General features: G+C 38.7%; 1 protein-coding gene across 1 annotated transcript in view; it reads right to left on the bottom strand.

Annotated features, from left to right (window-relative positions):
- Positions 1-23,156, bottom strand: part of MCC (MCC regulator of WNT signaling pathway) — a 440,601-nt gene that overhangs the window by 320,136 nt on the left and 97,309 nt on the right. The window contains exon 3 of the mRNA XM_060143381.1: positions 6,997-7,211. Coding sequence (XP_059999364.1) covers positions 6,997-7,211 — 215 coding nt within the window. The remainder of the gene's footprint in view (positions 1-6,996; positions 7,212-23,156) is intronic.

Below are 23,156 nucleotides of genomic sequence, written 5' to 3'. Positions count from 1 at the left end.
ACTTGTCCTGCTGTCCTCTACATCCAGCTTTCCTTCTTATCTGCTGATCTGACAGACCTAGAGTAACTTTAGACTCAACACAGACGCAGAACAACAGCCTGCATAGATTGCTTCACCATAGATCCTTTATTCTTTTTTTTAATTGAATTATAGTTGATTTACAATGTTGCATTAATTTCTGCTGTACAGCAAAGTGATTCAGTTATACATATATATATTCTTTTTCATATTCTTTTCCATTCTGGTTTATCTCAGGATATTGAATATAGTTCCCTGTGCTATACAGTAGGACCTTGTTGTTTATCCATCCTATATATAATAGGTTGCATCTGCTAATCCCAAACTCCCAATCCATCCTTCCACCACCACTCCTCTCCCTTGGCAATCACAAGTCTATTCTCTATGTCTGTGAGTCTGTTTCTGTAGATCCTTTATTCTATATCATGGTTAGCCATTCTGCTTCTCAGATGAAACTCTAATTGCCACAAGTTTCTATGCACAACATCATCTTGTTGCCTTTGCATTTTAAACAGTGTGTTAAGCCTCAAGTCATAATAGGCACTGTGTCTGGCAGAAGGAGAAGAAGACAGGTATTTGGTAGTAGAAGAAAAGAAGGGATGCTTAGAAAAAGGTAAATCTTGTGTAGGATGCTATCAGAAGCTTCTCAATGTTAAAAATGCCTGTGCCAGTTATCAGTTTATGTCTCTCATCTCCAAACCCATCTTTCCTTGCCCTGCTTTATGATCCTGAAGATGGACATTTGTCCCCTGTCAGCAGAGGCACTGGAGCGCCACTGGGGGAGAAAGGGAATGCTGGTTCTTTGGGACTCTTCCCAAGGCCAGTAGCACAGGACATGCAGTGGCACTCATCCCCAGTAAGTTTCAGTGCCACCATTTAGGGCACTTCTTGGTGGGTTTTGCTACCACTCTGGTAGGCAGCTTCCCAGTGAATTCCTCTGTGGGCACTTTCTCAGTGATGCGCCAGTGGGTGGCATCCCAGCCAGCTGGGCCAACACTCCAGAGAGCTGGCTTCCTGCTGCCAACCCTGGCCCACGGCATCTCAGGGAATTTCTCTGCCGTCCAGTGGGTACCAGCCACTCCTTGTCAAGGGGGTCTGAATCCCAGCCCTGGGTGAAGGGAGGCCCTCTTCCAAATATATTCCTTCCTTGGGTACTTGACTCAGTTTTAGAGGGAGTGACTGCTCTTCATGTGTACTATTCCTGTATTCACTAGATTTTCCTGACTCCTCAGTAGGTAATCCCCTGCTACTAGTTAATCACTTTTTATGTTAACCTTTCCCTGTGTGAATTAGTGTGTGCTTCTTGTCTCCTAACTGGGCACTGATAAAATGCCTTTTGCTCTTAGTAGCTACTTAAAAAAAAAAAAAAAGACCCAAACCCCAGAATCTAATTGTATTAGTTCAGGATTTGTTCTAGAAGGAACATAAATTACTTTTAATATGGTTTTATAAGTGAAGGGATTGCCCAAGTGTGCACTTTAGAGAGGCTATTTGCTTTCTTTGGCCACTTATAAGGGGTATTTCTCAATCTGGGCTCCATGGACCACTGTGAGCAGACCCTGAGTCAACTATTGCTATGAAACAAACCACCCTAAACACAATAGTTAAAACAACAATCTTTTATTATTTCTCACATATTTGACAGGAAGACACCAAAGTCACATGACAAACAGTGAAGATATAGGAAAGGATGAAGAATTGGGGTTCAAAAGTCCCTTTACCACAGGGTCCAAGGAGTTATCAAGGGTCTATCAGTTTAAATCATATTTTTAAGTTGTGTATTTTCCACTAACAATGAAATATCAGAAGGGAATGTAAACAAACTATTTGTTTTAAAATCACATCAAAAAAATAAAATACTTAGGAATAAACCTGACCAAAGAGGTGTAAGATTTGTATGCTGAGAACTACAAAACATTAATAAAGGAAACTGAAGATTATTCAAAGAAATGTAAAGATATCCCATGCTCTTGGATTGGAAGAATAAATATTGTTAAAATGGCCATATTACCCAAAGCAATATACAGATTTAATGCGATCCCATCAAATTACCTATGACATTTTTCACAGAACTAGAACAAATAATCCTAAAATTTATATGGAAACATAAAAGACCCAGAATTGACAAAGTAATCCTGAGGAAAAAGAACAAAGTAGGGGGCATAATTCTCCCAGACTTCAGACAGTACTACAAAGCTACAGTAATCAAAACAGTGTGGTACTGGCATAAAAACAGACATATGGATCAATGGAAAAGAATAGAGAGCCCAGAAATAAACCCACACACCTATGGACAATTAATCTTTTTTTTTTTTTTTTTTTGCGTTACGTGGGTTTCTCACTGTTGTGGCCTCTCCCATTGCGGAGCACAGGCTCTGGACGCGCAGGCTCAGCGGCCATGGCTTACATGCCCAGCCGCTCTGCGGCATGTGGGATCCTCCCAGACCGGGGCACGAACCCGTGTTCCCTGCATCGGCAGGCGGACTCTCAACCACTGCGCCACCAGGGAAGCCCCTGGACAATTAATCTTTGACAAGGGAGGCAAGAACATACAAAGGAGAAAAGACAGTCTCTTCAGCAAGTAGTAGTGGAAAGCTGGACAGCTGCTTGTAAACCAATGAAGTTAGAACACACTCTCACACCAAACACAAAAATAAACGCAAAATGGCTTAAAGACTTAAACGTAAGACATGACACCATAAAAATCCTAAAAAAAACATAGACAAAACATTCTCTGAGACTTTGTCAGTCTCCCAAGGCCACAGACATAAAAGTAAAAATAAACAAATGGGCTCTAATCAAACTTATAAGCTTTTGTACAGCAAAGGAAACCATAAACAAAACAAAAAGACAACTTATGGACTGGGAGAAAATATTTGCAAATAATGTAACCGACAAGGGCTTAATTTCCAAAATATACAAACAGTTCATGCAACTCAATAACAACAAAAAAAAAACAACCCAACTGAAAAATGGGCAGAAGACTTAAACAGACATTTCTCCAAAGAAGACATACAGATAGTCAAAAGGCACATGAAAAGATGCTCAAAGCTGCTCATTATTAGAAAAATGCAAATCAAAACTACAATGAGGTATCACCTTACACCGGTCAGAATGGCCATCATTAAAATGTCTACAAGTAACAAATGCTAGAGAGGGTGTGGAGTAAAGGGAACCCTCCTACATTGTTGGTGGGAATGTAAAATGGTATAGCCACTATGGAAAACAGTATGGGGGTTCCTTAAAAAACTAAAAATAGAGTTGCCATATGATCCAGTAATCTCACTCCTGGCATATATCCAGAAAAGATGAAAACTCTAATTCTAAAAGATACATGCACCCCAATGTTCATAGCAGCCCGATTTACAATAGCCAAGACACGGAAGCAACCTAAATGTCCATTGACAGATGAATGAATAAAGATGTAGTATATATACACAATGGAGTATTACTCAGCCGTTAAAATAATGCCACTTGCACCAACACGGATGCAACTAGAGATTATCATACTAAGTGAAGTAAGTCAGAAAAAGGAAGACAAATATCATATGATATCACCTATATATGGAATCTAAAATACAACAAAAATGAACGTATCTATGAAACAGAAACAGACTCACAGACATAGAGAACAGACTTGTGGTTGCCAAGGGGTGGGGGGATGGGGGAGGGATGGAGGGGAAGTTCTGGGGTAGCAGTTGCAAACTAGTATATATAGGATGGATAAACAACAAGGTCCTACTGTATAGCACAGGGAACTATATTCAACATCCTGTGATAAACCATAATGGAAAAGAATATAAAAAAGAATGCATGTATATGTATAACTGAATCACTTAGCTGTACAGCAGAAATTAACACATTGTAAATCATGTATATTTCAATAAAATATATTTTTAAAATTGTGCATTTTCAATTCAGTGAGAAAATAAAGAACATAATCACCGTCATAGATTGCAAGTCCCTGCATTTGCATTTTGGTCTGGTTCTCACCAAGGATCACCTTAAGTGAGAATGTACAACTTTATTTCTTCATTCGTGGAGTTATAACTTAAAAAAAAAACTTATTCAACGTATTCTAATGAATACTACTGAATAGGTCACCACCATTGATTATGTGTTCATTATAAGCTTTTATAGACATATAACATTGATAAAAAAGATTTTCACATTTTGAGTTGTGGAGAAGTCATTCTGGCTTATACATGAGTTAACCTGAATTTTATGCTAACTAAAATACCCTGTTTGTGGCCTATCAAACATACTGTACATCTGCTTTAATTAATAAAGAAAAGGGCCAGAAGTAAAGAATGTTTATGTTAGAAATAAAGATTAAATGCCTCCCTTTCTGGGACGCCAATGCTAGTACCCCCTCAATGATAAGACACCCTTCCCAGCTGCCAAGACCATGCTGACTTGCTATGTACGTGCTGATCTGTTTTTTTTTTAATCTTGAAGGAATGTATCCCTGACTTGTTTAATGTTCTTTGTTCTGACAAGATATAAAACTGCGCTGAAAACCATGCTTCTCCAGGGCAGTTCCTCAGAGCTATCTGAGAGGCTGTCTTCTGAGCTATAGTCCTCAGCTGGGTTCAAATAAAACACTTTTCTATTACTATTTTAGGTTGTTTATTGATTATTTTCATCAACAACATATATACAGAAAAGTGTGCCAAATGTAAGTATATGAGTCATGACTTTTATTTTTTTTTTTGGCTGTACTGTGTGGCTTGTGGGATTTTAGTTCCCTGACCAGGGATTGAACCAGGGCTCTCCGCAGTGAGAATGTGGAGTCCTAACCACTAGACTGCCAGGGAATTCCCAGGTCATGACTTTTTTTTTTTTTTTTTGCGGTACGCGGGCCTCTCACTGTTGTGGCCTCTCCCGTTGCGGAGCACAGGCTCCGGATGCGCAGGCTCAGCAGCCATGGCTCACGGGCCCAGCCGCTATGCGGCATGTGGGATCCTCCCGGACCGGGGCACGAACCCACGTCCCCCGCATCGGCAGGCGGACTCTCAACCACCACGCCATCAGGGAAGCCCGGTCATGACTTTTAATAAAGTGAACACTCCTGCATGGGCTGGGTGCTCAACATGTAAGGGGAATGTTTCTCAAACTGGCCTCTGCAAAGGTCATCACAGGCAGGGTTCCATCAGTTCCAAAACTTCACCAATAATACAAAAAGAGAACCTGGCTGTGGGAAGCCCAGGGGCTGACCAGGATTGAAGGGAGAACAGAACAAAATCCAAGCAGTTACTGGAAAGGTTAAGAACCAAGAAGTCAAGCAGAGGTAGGAAACAGCCAACTCCTGCTGTTTTCCCCAGTAGGTCTGCTGAAGAAAACTGGTGGGCCTCAAGCCCTGAACCCTTCAGAGCGGGGGCCACTAAATTTTGATCAGTCTGTAACATAGATTCTTGCTATAACCCATACTGCCACATCAGTGTCTGTCTTGAAAAAGGCTGAGCTGATACAGTAAAGAGTAAAGTTCAACTTGCTGCAAATTATTTGTAAAAGCAGAGCCTAAATCCAGGCCCATGACAGAGAAAGATGACTTATTTCCTGCTACTTGCCTAGTCTCCTGGGCACACAGGAAGATGAGATTAGGAGAGTTAATAGTTCTACTCAAACTGAGCAAGAATGTCCTTGAAGGGTGACCAAGTGGCAAACAGTGCAATAACTATGGGTTCTTTTACAGGTTTTATGAGACATAGTTACACCATAGTAGTGATTGTGTGTGTGTATGTTTTTAATATATTTAAAAATTTTTTAGAAAAGTTGCAAAGATGGGACAGAGAGTTCTCACATACTTCACGCCCAATTTCCCCTATTATGAATATCTTACATGATTATGATACAGTGTCACAATTAATGAATCAACACTGATAATTATTATTAACTAAAATCCACAATTTATCCAGGTTTCCTTAGTTTTTACCTGATGTCCCAGCCAGGGTACCACAAATAAGAAGTCGTCAGATCTTCTTAGGCTCCTTTTAGCTGTGAGTTTCTCTTTCTCAGACTTTCCTTACTTTCGATATCCTTGACAATTTCAAAGAGTACTGGTCAAGTATTCTGCAGAATGTCTTTTAATTGGGATTTGTCTGATGATTGTACTGTCATTTTTGCTATGTATTTAGGATTGTTAGTGCCTTCAAACACGTCACCAAAAATGTCAGAATTAGAAAATATGCCTCAAACACAAAAAGTCTGAAAACCACTAGTCTATCTCAAAGCAGATTGTAAATAGACGTAAATGAAGTTGTCAAGATGCTTATACCACCTCTGGTTTCAAACTTCAGTTTCAAAAAGCAAGGTAGGTTTACGGACCATTCACACAGTGGCTAGATAGCAACCCTAATTTATAAACTGTCTGCACGTCACCCCAACATGGCCCAGGTCATCAGCCAACCCCACCTCGTTCCCCAGCTCTAGCTTAAAAGGGAAGACAACAGCTTTTCACCCAAAGGTCATCACGGTACTAATTCATCCTGAGGTAAAAAAGTTTAAACTAAGCATAATGGAATTCTAAGCTGTTCCACAGTTTTCAACAGAATATGTTTTTAAAGTACAAGCAGAAACAATGATCAAACTTTCAATGAAATATTTTCTTGTTTGCTTTTCAAACGAGTAAAGCCCAAATTAGGGAACACAAAGAATTATATCCTATTGACTTGTAATGTCTGGTCCCAGAAAATATTCTGTGGTGAAGCCATTGTGAATATTCTAGTAATTAAATCTGTACAACATACAGACTTAAAACATTTTTTAGGCGACCACTCTGCTCTCAATAGTGAGAGTGAAGTCACCAATCTTAAGTATTTGGAGCCCTTAACATTATTGGCAAGGCTGGGAATGGTACAACATTTAGCTCAATAAAAAAGACAATACCCGATATGTCCCCTGGAGCTCAAAATTCAAATTTTGTATTGGCATACACACAGGCCTAAAGATGTGTTCTCTGAACCAGAAAGGACTCACCGTGTTGGCCAGCTCTAGATAGCTTCCTCCTACAGAGTTGCCAAAACGCGGGGACTGTGTGAGCAGCTTGTGGAAAGCAGCAGCCTGCTGATGCAAAGAGCTTCCCCCATACTCAAGAAGCTTCTGTAGGGCTGACTGACTCTGCAAGTCCGGGCTCTGGAGGTCCCTGGCTCCCGAGTCGTATTCCCAGCTTTCCCTGGCCGCTGATAAGGCACCTAGGTCCAGGAGAGGCAGGGGCGAAAAAAAGATGTTTCCTATATTAGCCTGGGGGAGGCCAAGAGGCAATGATTTGGAACCTCCTAACTCATCCACGTGCCAGCGCGTCAGAACACATGTGGCGCCCAGGCTGCATGCTAAGCACTTTCCCTTTCAGAGTGACACATGGGGAGCTTGGAGATAAAAGCAGTTTTGGGCAAAGCATTCAGAAATAACTATCCAATGAATGTGTGCCTGCCCCGCACCCCAAGAGAAATGTTTAGCAAAAAGCACAGAAGAGCCAAGAAAAGGGAATCCAGATCAGAGCTACAGCTGTCTGTGATTTACACAGTGTTACTGTATGATTAGCCTTCTTACTGTCATCCTTTTTCCCAGTCGAGGAGGATGGAAGCAAGAGAGAAGATAGAAAGTTAGATACGGCACTTTGTCATAATCTTCTAGTGTCCATGTACTCTTAACTGGAAGAAGCTACGGGAAGCTAGACTGTGTTTGCCAGTTAGGTGTAGCCACATGGATGAGCTCTGAACAATAGAATGTGAACAGAAGTGATAAGCATAGCTTCAGAGGCTAGCTCATAAAACCCCCAGCATGTGATTCTTCAGGCCCTCTGCCTCTGGCCCGGTTCAGATGGGCATGGCACCCTTGGAAGCCACGTGGTACAGATGGCAAAGCTGCACGATGGAAGATGCCTGGATCTATGAATTACCTCCTGCCAGGAGGCTGTCGGCTGAACCCAGGTACCATGTTAACTTTACGTGATCAGGAAAGGGAAACTTCTTCTGTGATTGATCCACCATATATTTTTGGTTTGTGAGAGCAGCTAGGATTACCCTAACTATCACAGCAGATTAGAACCTAATTAAAGATGATAATCATTATAATAGCACGGGTAAGTACAATGAAAAGTAGACCTAGAGAAGGTCTAAACCCGACTGCCCTCAAGGATGGGCGATATGCAGGGAAACCTTACTGGAGGAGAAAGACTGATGCTTCAGTCTCCACCTTTGCTAGAAAAATTAGATTTGGGGTAAAGCTTGCTTCTTTGTGTTCGCTTCTGAGTAGAAGTCCCTTGTAGGTGCAGCTGGCTGGTGGATCCTGGGTCACATGCCTCTATCTTAGCTGTAAAGGAGGCTGGGAAATTTGTTTTCTGGCTTCCACTTTGGGGAGGTAGGATTTGTAAGATGAGACCTTTCCTAAGCATAGGAAGAGTACGTAAAAGGCCTGGGTGGCCAGAAAATACGACGAGCTACACACTGTTCCGGGGACAGAGCAGTGAGCATGATGAGTTGCAGTCCCTGCTTGTGGAGTTTTCATTTTGGTGGGTCTTTAATACATGACTTTTAATTTTAAAAAAGGGATTCGTTAAAATGATTTAATTTGTACTATGAAAGGAGAACATATACAGATTCCTCTATAATTTACTTGAGTATAATTACATAGAGCAAACTACAAATTATGTACAGCGGGTTCTGATGTGAATTTCCAATCTTCCCTTATTGGGTATTGGTGAATTTCATCAATGGAATTAGGAAAACTGTCTTTGTCTGGAACCACTTCAGATGGTTTCCCTCTACTGTTCATGTTCTGCTGATCTTCAGTCAGCCTGACACAACACTTTTTTCATACAATGCTATATAGCTGGGGTGACATGTCTTTGTACCAAAGCAGACAACTCTGTTGTTATGTTTGCAATTGCCCAAAGTTTATTTTAATATTAAAGTCTATCAACTGTACTGCAAGGGTGGCTTTGCTTTCCATATCAGCATAGACTCCAAAATGCCTGCCCTTCCTCCCCACTGTTCCTCTGTATGCTGTCTGCCTAGCTGCCACACATTCTCTGTCCTGGCCCCAGCAATGTGTGGCCAGAAGACTGATCGATCCTAGAGTTGAAAGATGGGTTGAATCATTGATGGCCTCATAGCTCATACATAAGGCAAAAAAGCATAGCGCCGGGCCCTTGCCTTTTATGTTTCACCACGGTATCCCCAGTACCTTGCACATAGCCTGCGACATATCAGGAATTTAACACACATTTATTGAATGGATTGCTGAATTATTCACAGTTGTAGTACCTCAGGGTTTCACTTCTTAACCAGGAAAAGCAACATGGAGATTAATTTTAAGAATCAAAATAAATTATACACAAACTTTTTCTTCATGCAAAGTTCTTTATGAGAACTTCATTTCAAATAATAAATCACAACAGTTCTGGGATAAGACAGCCCAAGGAAGCTTCATTTGAATGTATTATGCTATATTAACAGACCGAAACCCAGTTTCGGGCAGAGTTATAAAATCAGGTTAGCCAAGCTCCATGTTAATCATCAAGATCAAAAGGCCCTCACTCTATTACCATAACAAATTTTGCTGAAGTGATGCTGAGAATTCAGATTCTCTGCTAAGGAGCCAAGGCAATCATATTAGTATCCACATAAATGGACCACAAAAAAACAAAGTGTATTTAAAAAAAAATACAGTAGATGTGTATAACTGAGTCACTTTGCTGTACAGCAGAAATTAACACAACATTGTAAATCAACTATACTTCAATGAAGAAAACACAGTAGACTATTCCCATTACTCTCTTTTAATCTGTCTTCACATTACATTTTTCTGGATAAAACCCAACATTCCTGAGGCAAAATTCGCCATTTAATTTGGAAGAACTCACTGAAAAATTTCAAAAATGTAGGTCTAGTAACTATCTTCCTTTTACCCCTTGAAGCATGATGGTACTGAGGTCTACAGGCTCACTCTCAGCCTCATGCCAGTCTCTTTTCACTCCCTTGCTCACCTCAAAAGAAGCCTGTTGACCACAGGCAGATGGCCATGTTTTCTTTTCCTGAACATGGATACCATGTTCTATTGTCCCCCATGCTCACCATGCTCTCTGATGTCTCTTTATATAAGGACACTAATCCCATCATGAGGGCCCCATCACCATGACCTCATCTAACTATTCCCCTCCCAAAAGCCCCATCTCCAACAACTATCACATTGGTGGTTAGGGCTTCAACATATGAATTTTGGGGGGACACAAATATTCAGTCCATAATAACCACTGAGCAGCTGCTCTCCAGGCCAGTAAGGACAGTGACTGTACAGCATCCCATTAAATACCAAAGGTCAAAGCACTCCCTGGGCCTAGAGGTCTCTGCATACACAGAACCAAAGGAGGCCATAATATCTGCCACCATAATCCTCTAGGGTGCTCTGAAGTAAGAAGTAAGATTTATACTTTTAAAAATCTGAATGTTTAGTGTTTAAAGGTGGCAGAGCACAGATTCCAAATGCTTCTCTTATCAGAAAAGCACAGGAAACAAGTGGCAATTTGACATCTTTATAAAATACATCACTGGGAAAACCCTGCTTTCAGAGAGGATGCTGCAACAGAAAATCTGCCAAACATTGAGATCCTTGCTCTGGTGGGTACTTGTCTATAAGCTAGGGCTTCAATCCCATTTTCAAAGTGCCACCCAGGTTTGGTTCCAAAGCCTGCAATTAATGCACTTATTCACCAAAGGCACTGTGCCACCTTCCCATGGGCCAAGCTCCTTGTGAGAATCAGGCAAACCAACATTTGGAACACCTGAAATTTACCTTAAAGATACTACAACAACCATGACAGCTAACATTTATTCAAAGCCAATAAGGGCCAGGCACTGTTCTAACAACTTTACATATATTATCTTACATAGATCCACCCACAGTCTATGAATAGTAAAGTCATTTTTCCATTTTAAGAAAAAAGATATTTTCTCTCTTTTAGCTTCATTTTATAGACTTTGCTCATTTGCATAGAATAGTAGTTAAAAGCTGGGGTTTTGTGGTCAGATTCACTGAGGTCAAGTCAAGAGTCACCATGACCAGCTATGTGACCTCAAGCAAATTATTTAACCTAAGCTTCAGTTTTCTCATCTTTAAAATGGGGATAATAATATGTATTTCATAGAGGTGCTGTGAGAGTTAAATAAGAGTAAAATATGTAGAACGTATGAGACAATCCCTGGTATATGACAAACTGATCCAGAAATGTGAGCAATTATCTGGTCACACTTCACGACTTTAGTTATTTGGAACCCATTTTGGACAATTTATTAGGGAACAAATATATGAGAGAAATGTGTACCTCCCAGGTTCTGAAACGTACCTGTTAAAATTACCAGTTATTTATGAGCTGTTTTTTTAATTAATTTTTTAAAAATTTATTTACTGTTGGCTGTGTTGGGTCTTCGTTGCTGTGTGTGGGCTTTCTCTAGTTGCAGTGAGCGGGGGCTACTCTTCGTTGTGGTGCGAGGGCTTCTCATTTCCGTGGTTTCTCTTGTTGTGGAGCACAGGCTCTAGGCGTATGGGCTTCAGTAGCTGCAGCAGGCGGACTCAGTAGTTGTGACGTGTGGGCTCAATACTTGCTCCGTGGCATGTGGGATCTTCCTGGACCAGGGATCGAACTCGTGTCCCCTGCATTGGCAGGCAGGTTCTTAACCACTGCTCCACCAGGGAAGTCCAAAATTACCAATTTTTAAAAAACAAACCTTTGGCACCTAACCAGTGGCTAAATTTTCATCAATAGTTTTGTACTTAATATCAGCATTATAGACAATAAAAATAGCCAATTAGGTCACGGCCAAAGTTATGTTTCTCTGAGTATGGAATATTCCATTAACAACTCACAGTCTTTGGTTATCAGGTTTGATAGACTTTGCTTCTCTATTCTACTTGGCCAATTCCTACGTCCAGAGGACACCTGGCCTTCCTAACACCTGTAGCCAGCACCATAAGGAAATCTGCACAGCCCGGCAGTGGCAGCAGCAAGGGCTGAGTAGATATGATTTATTCATCAGACTTGTGCTCTGGCCACCCTAGACACCCCTGTTTTCTACCTCCAGTTCTTTCTTTTCCATCCTTCATTTGAATGCCCGGGGCCTCTCATCACATCACAGGCAGGTGATAATGCAGAGTGTTTAGGGGATCCTGAGACATGTATTAACAGTATTTTACGAGTGGTCATTAATCTTTCATTTATGTGGATTGTTTAGAGAACACTGCCTAACTTATTACCTTCAGTGGCAAGAGAGAAAATACTCCTTTCGAAACACTGGAAGCAGCTACCTTTCTGAATTCAGAACTACCCCACTGACAGAAAGAAGCACAGGGGAATTTGAACAAATTGGCTGCCAGGTGTCAGCCTTCCCTGTCATAGCACATTTACTATTTCTAGATAATACTAACGTCAACAGAGGCAGCAGTACATCCTTTAGTCCAAAGGAGAATCACCATATGAGTCTTTGGTCATTTATTAATGTCAATTATTGGTACAAAATTCAGGAGCTCAATTCTCATGAGGGCCTCTAGCTTCCTACAGCACAAATTACATGTAAACACAGGCCAATTGTCTTAAAATCTGTGTCTGTGGTCTCAAGGAGGATTGGGTAGGAAAGGATAGTTTAAAAGACCTATGTATCCTTCTGAGAAAAAACAAAAAAACAAAAAGTAATTCGAAGCACATATCCTACTAAGGGGAGGTGAACCTGCTGTATAGCACAGGGAGCTCAGCTCAGTGATCTCTGATGACCTAGATGGGTGGGATGGTGGGGGGAGTAGGAGGGAGGTCCAAGAGGAAGGAGATATATGTAAAATATAGCTGCTACACTTCGTTGTACAGCAGAAACTAACACAACATTGTAAAGCAACTCTACTCCAATAAAAAAAAAAGTCAGTTCTTTGGCCTTTGGCAATCTTTAGGAAGTGAGTCTATTAGTATCGTATTTTGAATACAGGTCACACGTGTCCTATCTGGGGACAATACACTGAATTTCAATGGAACATTAGGAATATAGTGGAAGATGCATTTTGAAATGCAACTCCCTCCCCTTTCCCCTGACCCCAAGACTATTGATAGGTGACAAGAAAGAAAGAAATGAAGAAATGTATTTCTTATTGAAGTGCGCTTACCAACATCATCATCATTAGTGGATATTTCTTAATGTTCCACTCTGTACAAGTAAATTCAACAGTCTTTAATGTATTTAAGCACAGGCTTGAGAACACTAAATGGAAGATAGTTTAGAGACAACCAAAGGGATAGCTGGAACAAACAGCCTTTAAAATTCTTCTCCAGCTTGAGAGTCTATTGTTCTGTTCTTTACCAACTATAATATAAAAGGCAAAGTGTCTGCCCTTCAGCAGTTAATAAAGATGTGGTGGTAATCATCTTTAACCTTTTTAAAAAACTAAAAATAATATTTGGCAGCTTGCTATCTTGGTTTGTCTAAACTGGACCTATGAAGGAGATAAGCAAGAGGGTTGATTCGGGGCTAAAGAATTCAAAGGAGAATTTAGGGAAAGTGTGTTAAAATGAGGAGGCATTGGAGTAAAGAAGAGTTAACTGAGTTTCACTTGACCCTGAGGCTGGCTTGGGGTTGCGGGGGGTAACACCTATGGTCTACAAGACTTTAAGATATTTTTTAAAAGACTTGTTTCTCTTGGTATTTTGGATCAACTTATCCTTCTCTTACAAGGCATATTAATGGACCATGTATTCAGTAAGCCCTTGGTAGTCACTGATTTTTAAGTACCATAAGACTAAATGGGGATAATGCTAATCTGGACCTATTCTCTGTGGTGAGCAGCATCATACACATCCTTTGGTTGGCATGCCCATAGGGATGGTCGTATTTCTTGGATGAAAATTAGTCTAATCAAAATGGGAAAATGCTGGGGAAGGGTGGGGGAAGGTGGGGAATACTCAAATAGGAATACAAAAATTGAATGCTGATTCCAGCTTCTTAGCAAAAAATAGAATTATTTTTTATTCCTGAAAAGTTGGCATTTTCGTTTAAGCTTTTAAAAGGTGGTAGGTTATATTAATTTTCCAATGTTAAACCAAGCTTGCATTCAAGAGACAAACCCAATATAGTCAAAGTGTGTGATATCTTGTTTATGTATTATTGATTTTGGTTTGCTAGTATTTTGTTTATAATTTTTGCATCTCTGTTCAAAAGTAAAATTGGCCTATAATTTTTCTTTCTTACACTGAACCTCTCATGTTTTGGTATCAAGGTTATGTGTGAGTCTATGTGAGACTGGAATTATTTGTTCTTCCAGTGTTAGGTAGACCTTGCTGGTGAAGTTGTCTGGGTCTTGAGTGTTCTTTGTGGAAAGATTTTTTTAAATTACTATTTTAATTTCATTCTTAGTTATAAAACTATTCAGATTTTATATTCCTTAACGCATTATAAAACTATTCAGATTTTTTTCTTTTTTTTTCTTTTTTTGCAGTATGCAGGCCTCTCACTGTTGTGGCCTCTCCCGTTGTGGAGCACAGGCTCCGGACACGCACGCTCAGCGGCCATGGCTCATGGGCCCAGCCACTCCGCGGCATGTGGGATCTTCCCAGACCGAGGCATGAACCCGTGTCCCTTGCATCGGCAGGCAGGCGGACTCTCAACCACTGCACCACCAGGGAAGCCCATCTACTATTCAGATTTTATATTCCTTAATGAATCAGTTTTAGTAAGTTCTATTTTCTGGAAATTTCTTTATTTCTTCTAAACTTTTAATTATATCAGCAGAAAACTATTTATAATATCTTCTTTTTGTTTATGTTTGCAGCATCTCTAGCAATGTCTGCTTTTCACTCCTGACACTGGGTATAATAATCCCTTATTTGGCTTGACTGGGTGACATAATCTTGACTCAGTTGCTATATGAGCAAATTAGAGGCCCCTGGATGCCCTATTCCTGCTACAAACATGCTACGCCTACATAGCATATGACCTCAGCCAACAAACCCAGATATCGCTACTCAACAGTGCCCAGGTGCTTTGCATTCCTAATGCTGGACCAAGAGAGTTCATGGTCTTCTTTTCCTCTTACCTCAACCTGGAGAGCCTTCCTGGACTCCATGCTTGATTGGGTTGCCTGTTTGGCAGTAAAACTTTCCCACTCAGTATTCAATCCTTGCTCTCTAATGGTCTTTATTTATTTTTTTTCCTTTAACAACTATTTGTGCCTTATCTTTTTTCACTTTAGCATTCTTGCCAGGAAGTTATCAATTTCATAAATCTTTTAGAAAAACCTATCTTTAGTCTATACTGTGTCTCTCTCTATATTGTGTGCTTGGTTTCTATTTCATTGATTTTGGTTATCTTTATTATATCCTTTCTTCTCTTGTATTTGTGTTTATTTTGCTGTTCTCTTTCTAAATTCTTGGAATGGATGCTCAACTGAGCCTTTTTTCTTTTATCTTCTAATATATGCATAAAAAGCTATAAAATTTCCTCTAAGTGCTGCATTTCAATTTATATTTTCATAATCTTTCACTTCAAATTATTTTGAATTTCAATTCAAATTATTTTCATAATTTTGTCTTAGATCGAGGAACTATTTCAAGGTATGTTCTTAATTTCCTATCATATGGGGTTTTGGTAGTGTTTTGATTTATAGATTCATTGCATTATATTCAGAACACATGGCCTATGTTACTTCAGTCCTTTTAAATTTGTTGAGACTTGTTTTATGGCCTGTACATGATCAAATTTTACAAATGTTCCATGTACACTTGAAAAAAGAAGTATATCTTATAGTTGTTGGATGGAGTCTGCTTTATATGACCATTAAGTCGTTTATTAATTGGGTTGTTCAAATCTTACAGAGCCTTATTTATTTTGGCTTTTGTTTGTTTGTTTTGGTCTGCTTATTCCAGCAATTAATGAGAAATATTCTAATAATCCTTCATAATGATTATGGATTGGTATATTTCTCTTATAGGTGTCAATTTTTACTTGATTTTGAGACTTTATTGGGTAAATACAAATTTAAAATCGTTACATCTTTTTGGTGAATTTAATCCTTCACCATTTTGAACTTTTTGTGGTGTAATAAAAAATATATATTGGCTTTTGCTCCCTTTTCCTGGCACGGGGCTCCTAAAATTCTTGGAATTTCCTGGGTAAGAGTATAATTTGTATACTAATGAGATGACTCAAACGGACTGGAGAAGGGGAGTTATAGGGGCAGGAGACTGAGTTCAGCCATCAGCAGTTGATTTAATCAACCACGGCTACATAATAAAATCCCCTTAACAATGGGGTTCAGGAGCTTCCAAGTCGGTGAACACATCTACGTGCTGGGAAGGTGGTGCAACCCAATTCCATGGGGACAGAGGCTCCTGTGCTTGGGATTCTCTGGGTCTTGCCCTATATACCTCTTTATCTGGCTGTTCAATTATTATACCTTTACAATAAACTGTAATAATAAGTATAGCACTTTACTGAGTTCCATTGTCATTCTAGAAATTATAAAACCTGAGAAGGGTGTTGTGGAAACCCCTGAATTTGTAGTTGGCCAGGAAGAGGTACAGGTAGCCTGGGGATCCCCTTTGTGGGTGATGTCTGAAGTTGAGGCAGGGTTGTGGGATTGATGCCTTAACTTGTGGGGTCTGTGCTAACTCCAGGTAGCATCAGAGTTGAACTGAACTGTAGGACACCTGGTTGGGTCAGAGAATCAGAGACTTAGTATTGGAGTGATCTATTTGGTGTCAGGAAAAAAACCCACACCCTACTTTTTAACTTAAAGACAATTTTGTTTCCTATTATTATAGCTACTCCAGATTTCTTTTGTTGAGGAAGGCTTAACATACATTTTGCCATTGTTTTTCTTTCAAGCTTTTCATTGTTTTTCTTAAAATATTTATTTATTTATTATTTATTTATTTAGGCTGTGCCAAGTCTTAGCTGCAGCATGTGGGATATTCATTGCAGCATGTGGGATCTTTAGCTGCGGCATGTTGACTTCTTAGTTGCAGTATGCACATGGGATCCAGTTCCCCGACCAGGGATCGAACCCGGGCCCCCTGCATCGGGAGCATGGAATCTTACCCACTGGACCACCAGGGAAGTCCCTCACTGGTTTTTGATTTATCCCTTATAAACAGCCCATAAGCAGATTTTTACAATCCACTCTTACCACTTGTGTCTTTAACTATAGAATTTAATCTATTTACATTTAATTGAAATACTAATAGAAGGATTAATCTCTTTTCATCTTGTTATTCCTATATGTCTACTTGTTCTATATTTCTTTCTCTTTTCTTGCCTTTTGAAACATTTTCTCATTCTATATTTTACATCTATAGGTTTGAGAGTTAAATGCTTTCTATTTTACTGATTATGATAGACGTCACAACATACATCCTTAATTTATCAAAATCTAAAGTTTATCTATATCTTTACCTAGCTCTGGACAATATAAGAACCTTAGAAAACTTAAAATCTATTCATCCCACTCTCAACCTATATGCTTCTATTGTTGAATATTTATTTTCTCTTAAAACTCCAAGAAAAGTATTATTGCTTTTTACTGTTTATTTAAGTTTATTCACATATTTAACACTTTCTTTATTCTTCTTTCTCCCTTCCAACTCAGAACTTCTATCTGGAACCACTCTCATTTTGCTTTAAATATATCCTTTAGAATTTACTTAATGAAGGTCTTCTCTAGGTTCATGTTTGTCTTTAAATGTCTTTATTTCACCCTGATTCTTGAAAGATACTTTTGCTGGGTATGGTGTGTTAGCTTGTCAATTACCTTTCTCAATACACAGAGGACAGAGGAATGCCATTGTCTTGCATTATTCTTGAGAGTCCGCTCTCAGCCTAACTGTTGCTCCTTTGAAAGTAATCTGCCTCTTAAAAAAATACTTTCCTAGATTTTCTCTTTATCTTTGGTGTTCTACAGGCTCACAGTAATGTGTCTAATTATCTAATTATGTTACTTGGTATGTATATTTCTTGTAATTTTTCCTGCTCAGGACTCATTGGGATTTTGGAATTTACTGGTTAGTATCTAGTTTTCAAAAATTCTAAGCCATTACTTCAAATGCTTATTCTGCTTCATTCTTTCTTTCCTCTTCTTCTGAGAATCCAATTTTATGTTATGTCTCTCTTTCATATTTTACCTTTTACATGTGTTTCTTCCTCTGTGCTTTATAATGTCGTCTAACGTTTTTTCTATTTCACTAATTCTCTCTTTATCTCTAACTAACTTGTTGTTAATTTTAATTGTTTTATTTCAACTATAACATTTCTCATTCCTACATGTCCATTTGGTTCTTTTTCAAATCTGCTTGGTTTTTTGGTTTTCTTTTTCTACTTTATATTTTCTTTCTGAACATAGTAAACATAATTACTTTATATTCTGAGTCTGATAATTCCAATAAATGAAATCTTGGTGGCTTTGATTTTTATGTTAATTCCAGCTCATGGTATGTAGTCTCCTGATATACTTAGTAATTTTAGATACTGAGTTGCTCATATTCCTTGGAAAATTATTTGTGGAGATACTTTTAGAACTGCTTTACTCATCTCCAAGGCAACTTCTCTTAGAATGCTCTGAGGGTTGTAGACTTCTGGTTCAACTTTACACAAAGGGTAGAGCCCTCTAATATTCTAGCACTTGAAATAAAGGTATATTTTATAAAATTCCCTACCTGAGCAGTCCTTGGAATTTGTCTTCTGTTCCCAGAACCCACAAGGTCATGTAATCCAAAATTCAATTTTACCAGGTTCAGACAATAATCTCAAGGTAAAAGTGGCTTGATGCTCCAAGCTTCCTCACTGACATATTTTAGATTCACAAATTTTACTATTTCACTAGATATTCAGGGTGTTAAAGGAGGGCTTTAAAACTATAGTCATTTCAGCTTTACAACCTGTTTCAGCTGGAAGATATATCCTGATATCTAATCATGTTACTTGATATGGGAATCCATATTTGTTCTTTAAAATATGACTTGTGTGAATTATGATGATGTAAACTACATATTCACAAATGGGCCATGCCTACTTTTCTTTTCTTGAATAATCTTGTTTTCCCTAAAATTAATACTTTGTATCTTTGTTTAGTTTTCTACGTATCATGAATTCAGCCTCAGTTTCTTAGCTAGTTATCTAAACCTCCTCTTAATAATTTAAGATGCAGAGATATTCCATCAAATTTAGTCAGAAAAACTTATCTGGAGCTTTTTGACCTGCTGTAGTCCAGACTGGTTCCAAAGACCATTATGCTTCACTTCTAACTTGTTTTCACTCTTTGTTTCATGATTCCATGTATTTTTCTTCCTAGGTTAACTCCGTTTTTTGGGAGGTCTAGTAGATTTCTAAGAAATTAGGCATGGGAAATAAATTTTCTGAGACTTTGCATGCATGAAAACATTTATATTTTATCCTTATACTTCATTAATAGTTGGTAAAGAATTCTAAGTTGGAAACAATTCTTCAGACTTTTGAAGACAATGCTAATTTAATGTCTGTCATTGTTTTTGAGAAGTCAGAAGCCATTCTGATTCCAAATCTTTTATACTTGTGCTCTTTTGTTTTTCCTCTGAAAGTTTGAAGAATCTTTTTTTTTTTTTGTCCCTAGTGTTATGAAATTTCACAATGATGTGTGTCTTAAAATTCTGTGGTAGGTGATGCTTGGTCAGCCCCTTCTATCAGGAAACACATTCTTCAGTTTGGAGGACAATTCATGGACCATTTTGTTGATGATTTCTCCCCCTGTGTCTTCTTTGCTCTTTTGAGAATGCCTATTATTTGGGTGGTAAACATCCTGCACCAGCCCTCTAATTTTTATCTTTTCTTTCCTATCTTAAATTTCTTTGTTTCTCTGCTTCTCTTTCTAGAAGATATTCTTACCTTTATTTCTCATTCTTTTTGTTGAGCTTATAATTTATGCTATGTTTTTTCCAGAGCAGGTTTTTTAATGTTTCTCTTTATCCTGTTTTTTTTTTTTTTTATGGATACAATACTTTTTCCTGTATTTCACAGTATATGAAAGAGGGACTATTTTGAGTATTCTCCTTACAGAGTCTCTGTTCCCTTTAAGTTTTTCTACTTGTTTGGTCTCTATCTTTCATTTTAGAGGAATTCCTCAGATGTCTTGGTGCTCCTTAGTTGATTGCTCCTTTGGGCCTTATGACCTCCTTATGACCTGTTCCAGCTCTAAGATCTCAGTTCCCCATTCCCCAAATTATGGAAGCCTATCAGGCTTAGCTTAGGAAACACTGATCTGTGCCATACTGGATGAATTGGGACTTCATCAGACCAGGCATACGCAGAAGTGAAAAAGACAAAATGTTTTTCGCCAGCCTTACCGCTTTCTTCCTTCCTCAGGTTTCTTCCATAACACTAATTCTCCCCCTTCCCACTTGTTCTTCAGAATCTCTCCTGTGGATTCCCCTCATTAGAGAGCCAGCTCAAGTAAAAAAACCTGATCATTTTACTAACACACAGTATGAATGACTGATAAGGCTAAATATATTCTCTGGTGTTTGCCTTTTAAAAAATGAGGCCAAAAGCATTCCTTGGGATAAACCAAAGGAGTAGACTCTAAGCGTACAGCTTAGTCAACAACAAAGCAAATCAGCAGAAATGTATAAGACAGACAACTCGCTTAATAAAAATAAACCTGGCAATGGAGGGAAAATCTCCACAACAGATGATGTAACAGAACCTCATAATCTCAACTGTTATCATCCATAATTCCCCTTCCCCTTCAGGATTTCCCTCTAATTATCCCTGCAACCATTCCCAGGCCATGAAGAGGCAGAGTTGTTTCCCCTCCAACATTGTGGCCTAAGAATGGACAATTGTTCTTCCTTAATACCACAAACAAAGCAAAGTGGCAGCATTCATAAAAGATTTTATAAACATAAAAGGAGAAATTAACATAGAAATGGCATGAAACTTGATAATCAGGCATATCAGTGGAGATTTACTTTTTGTGGGTACTATCCCTATCCCATCCTAATTCCCAGTCCAGCCTATGTTATGATATTATCCCAATTCCCAGCATTTAAGAGCATAAAACTAGATAGTCAAATTCCTCTTATTACAAAAGCAAGGGGCGAAGGCTCAAAAAGAAGTCACCTCCTACTCTGTTGACTTAAGACTTCCTTCTGACAGGAGGTGCGGACTGGTGGGTATGAACTATATCTGGTCCACAGTTATATTTTGTTGATTCTACTCAAAAATCATTCTTTAAAAATTTAGTCATCAGTATTAAAAATTTGGAGAGATCAGATTTTTAAAAAGTAAAAATATTTTCTGGTATTGAACACACACACATATATACACACACACACAAACACACACACATACAATGTCTGGAAACATTTGGCTCCCATTCCCACATTTGGCTGTAGTTGAGCATTGGCTGCCTCTTTGCAAATGGGCACGTGTCCTCCAGTTTGCTGGAGCCTCCAACTGGTCAACTTCACTCATTTATGTTGTCTACCTGCCCTCAGTAAGCATTTGCAACCCTTCCTTTTGAGCTACGCTTCTGTATCTGAGGACCTACTCTTTCCCAGGTGATGGACTGGTAGGAACAATCAGAAATCACCTTCCTGTTCAGGGGAGGCCCCACCCATCCCAGGGCTGTGGCCTTGTAGACCTAAGTATATATCATAAACTATAGTCTCAATTTCATACGCAAGGTGGACACTAACAATGGGGTCCTTTTTTATCAGGGTTTTTGCCCAAGAACCAGTAGCATCTAGTGGCAAGTTTGGAGATAGATGACATTTAAGTACTATGTTGACATACAAAGGGCAAGGTGAAAAGGTTAATGTTTACATCCATAGATTCTAGACCTAGTTACTGTTATCCAAATGAGATTAAGTGAAAAAAATCCCTTGAAGAATAGTATAACCTAAGCTAAAAAAAAAGGGCAAAGTGTAAAGTGTTAGAAAAACATAAGCATTTTGAGTGTCTTGGTTGTGGCATTAAAGCAACTGAAGTAGGTGAGATTGGTAACTAAATTTACTCTTTAGGAGTTCAGGGAGTGCAGAGTTCTAAATCTCTATCTAGAAATTCCTAATAGAAAAACAAACAATCCTAGAGGTTGGAATTCTAAGTTTTTGTTAATACAGCAAGAGAAAAAGAGGAAAGAACACAGCAGTGTGAATTAGCAGAAGAACAAACTAGGAGCCAGGAGAGCTCCAGTCTAGTCCCAGCCATGCCACCAACTAACTCTGTGACCTAACAGTTATTATTTAATCCTCCAGTTCTCCATTTCCTCATCTATACTAAACAGATGGTGAAACTAGATGGTATTTAACAGATTCTCTGGGCTGTAATCTTATAATTCAAGGGCAAAATCTTATCAAGTACTCTAAATCTTAAATCAGATAAATCAAAGAAAACATTATAAATACCAAGAGAGAAATCTGACATGGTAATTTTTTGCATTAAAATTTATCTAGAACTGACTGATATGTATTCATAAATGAGAGCTAAATAAATACACAAGGTATCGGATTAAATTCTCCTTCAACTAGATCTTCTTGTAGATAGCAAACTTAAATGGATCAACTGGAAACCATACAAAATTCTTCCAAAACAACCATAAAGAATTAACTGATTTAAACAGTCATTTATTAATGCTCTTTCATTTATGTTCTCCAACAAACTTGCAGTAGTCTTACAAGAGATAAAACAGGAAGCAAAATAAGCCTTCCTGTGCTTTTGTGCTTATAATGTTGAGTGACAGTTTCTCTAGAATGAACAATGGACAATGAAATAGTCTGGCCAAACTAAATACTTTCTGCGAGCAGACTGAGCCTTTATCTCAGCCAAGTAATCATTTTTATTCCATGAAAAGTATCTAAAATCATGCCAAGTTGTATCACTGCCACTGAAATTGGAATGGTTTCAACATCCCATAAAAACAGTGACACTTAACGAATTGGTGCACTTAAATCATGCTGGAGAGAAAAAAAGATGAACAATTTTATTGGGTTCTATGTGGTTCAAAAGATACAATCAACACAGGTAATCACTGGCACCCTTCATGTGAGGATTACCACCTGAGATAAACACACCTGGATTTCCATGAACTCTTTGTCTTTTGCTGACTAAAATGAAGTGATTAATGCCACTGGGAATGAG

This window comes from Lagenorhynchus albirostris, chromosome 3 (assembly GCF_949774975.1).
Source record: "Lagenorhynchus albirostris chromosome 3, mLagAlb1.1, whole genome shotgun sequence".
NCBI lineage: Eukaryota > Metazoa > Chordata > Mammalia > Artiodactyla > Delphinidae > Lagenorhynchus > Lagenorhynchus albirostris.
The sequence above is the reverse complement of the archived record's forward strand: the minus strand, read 5'-3'. Positions and strand labels throughout refer to the sequence as shown.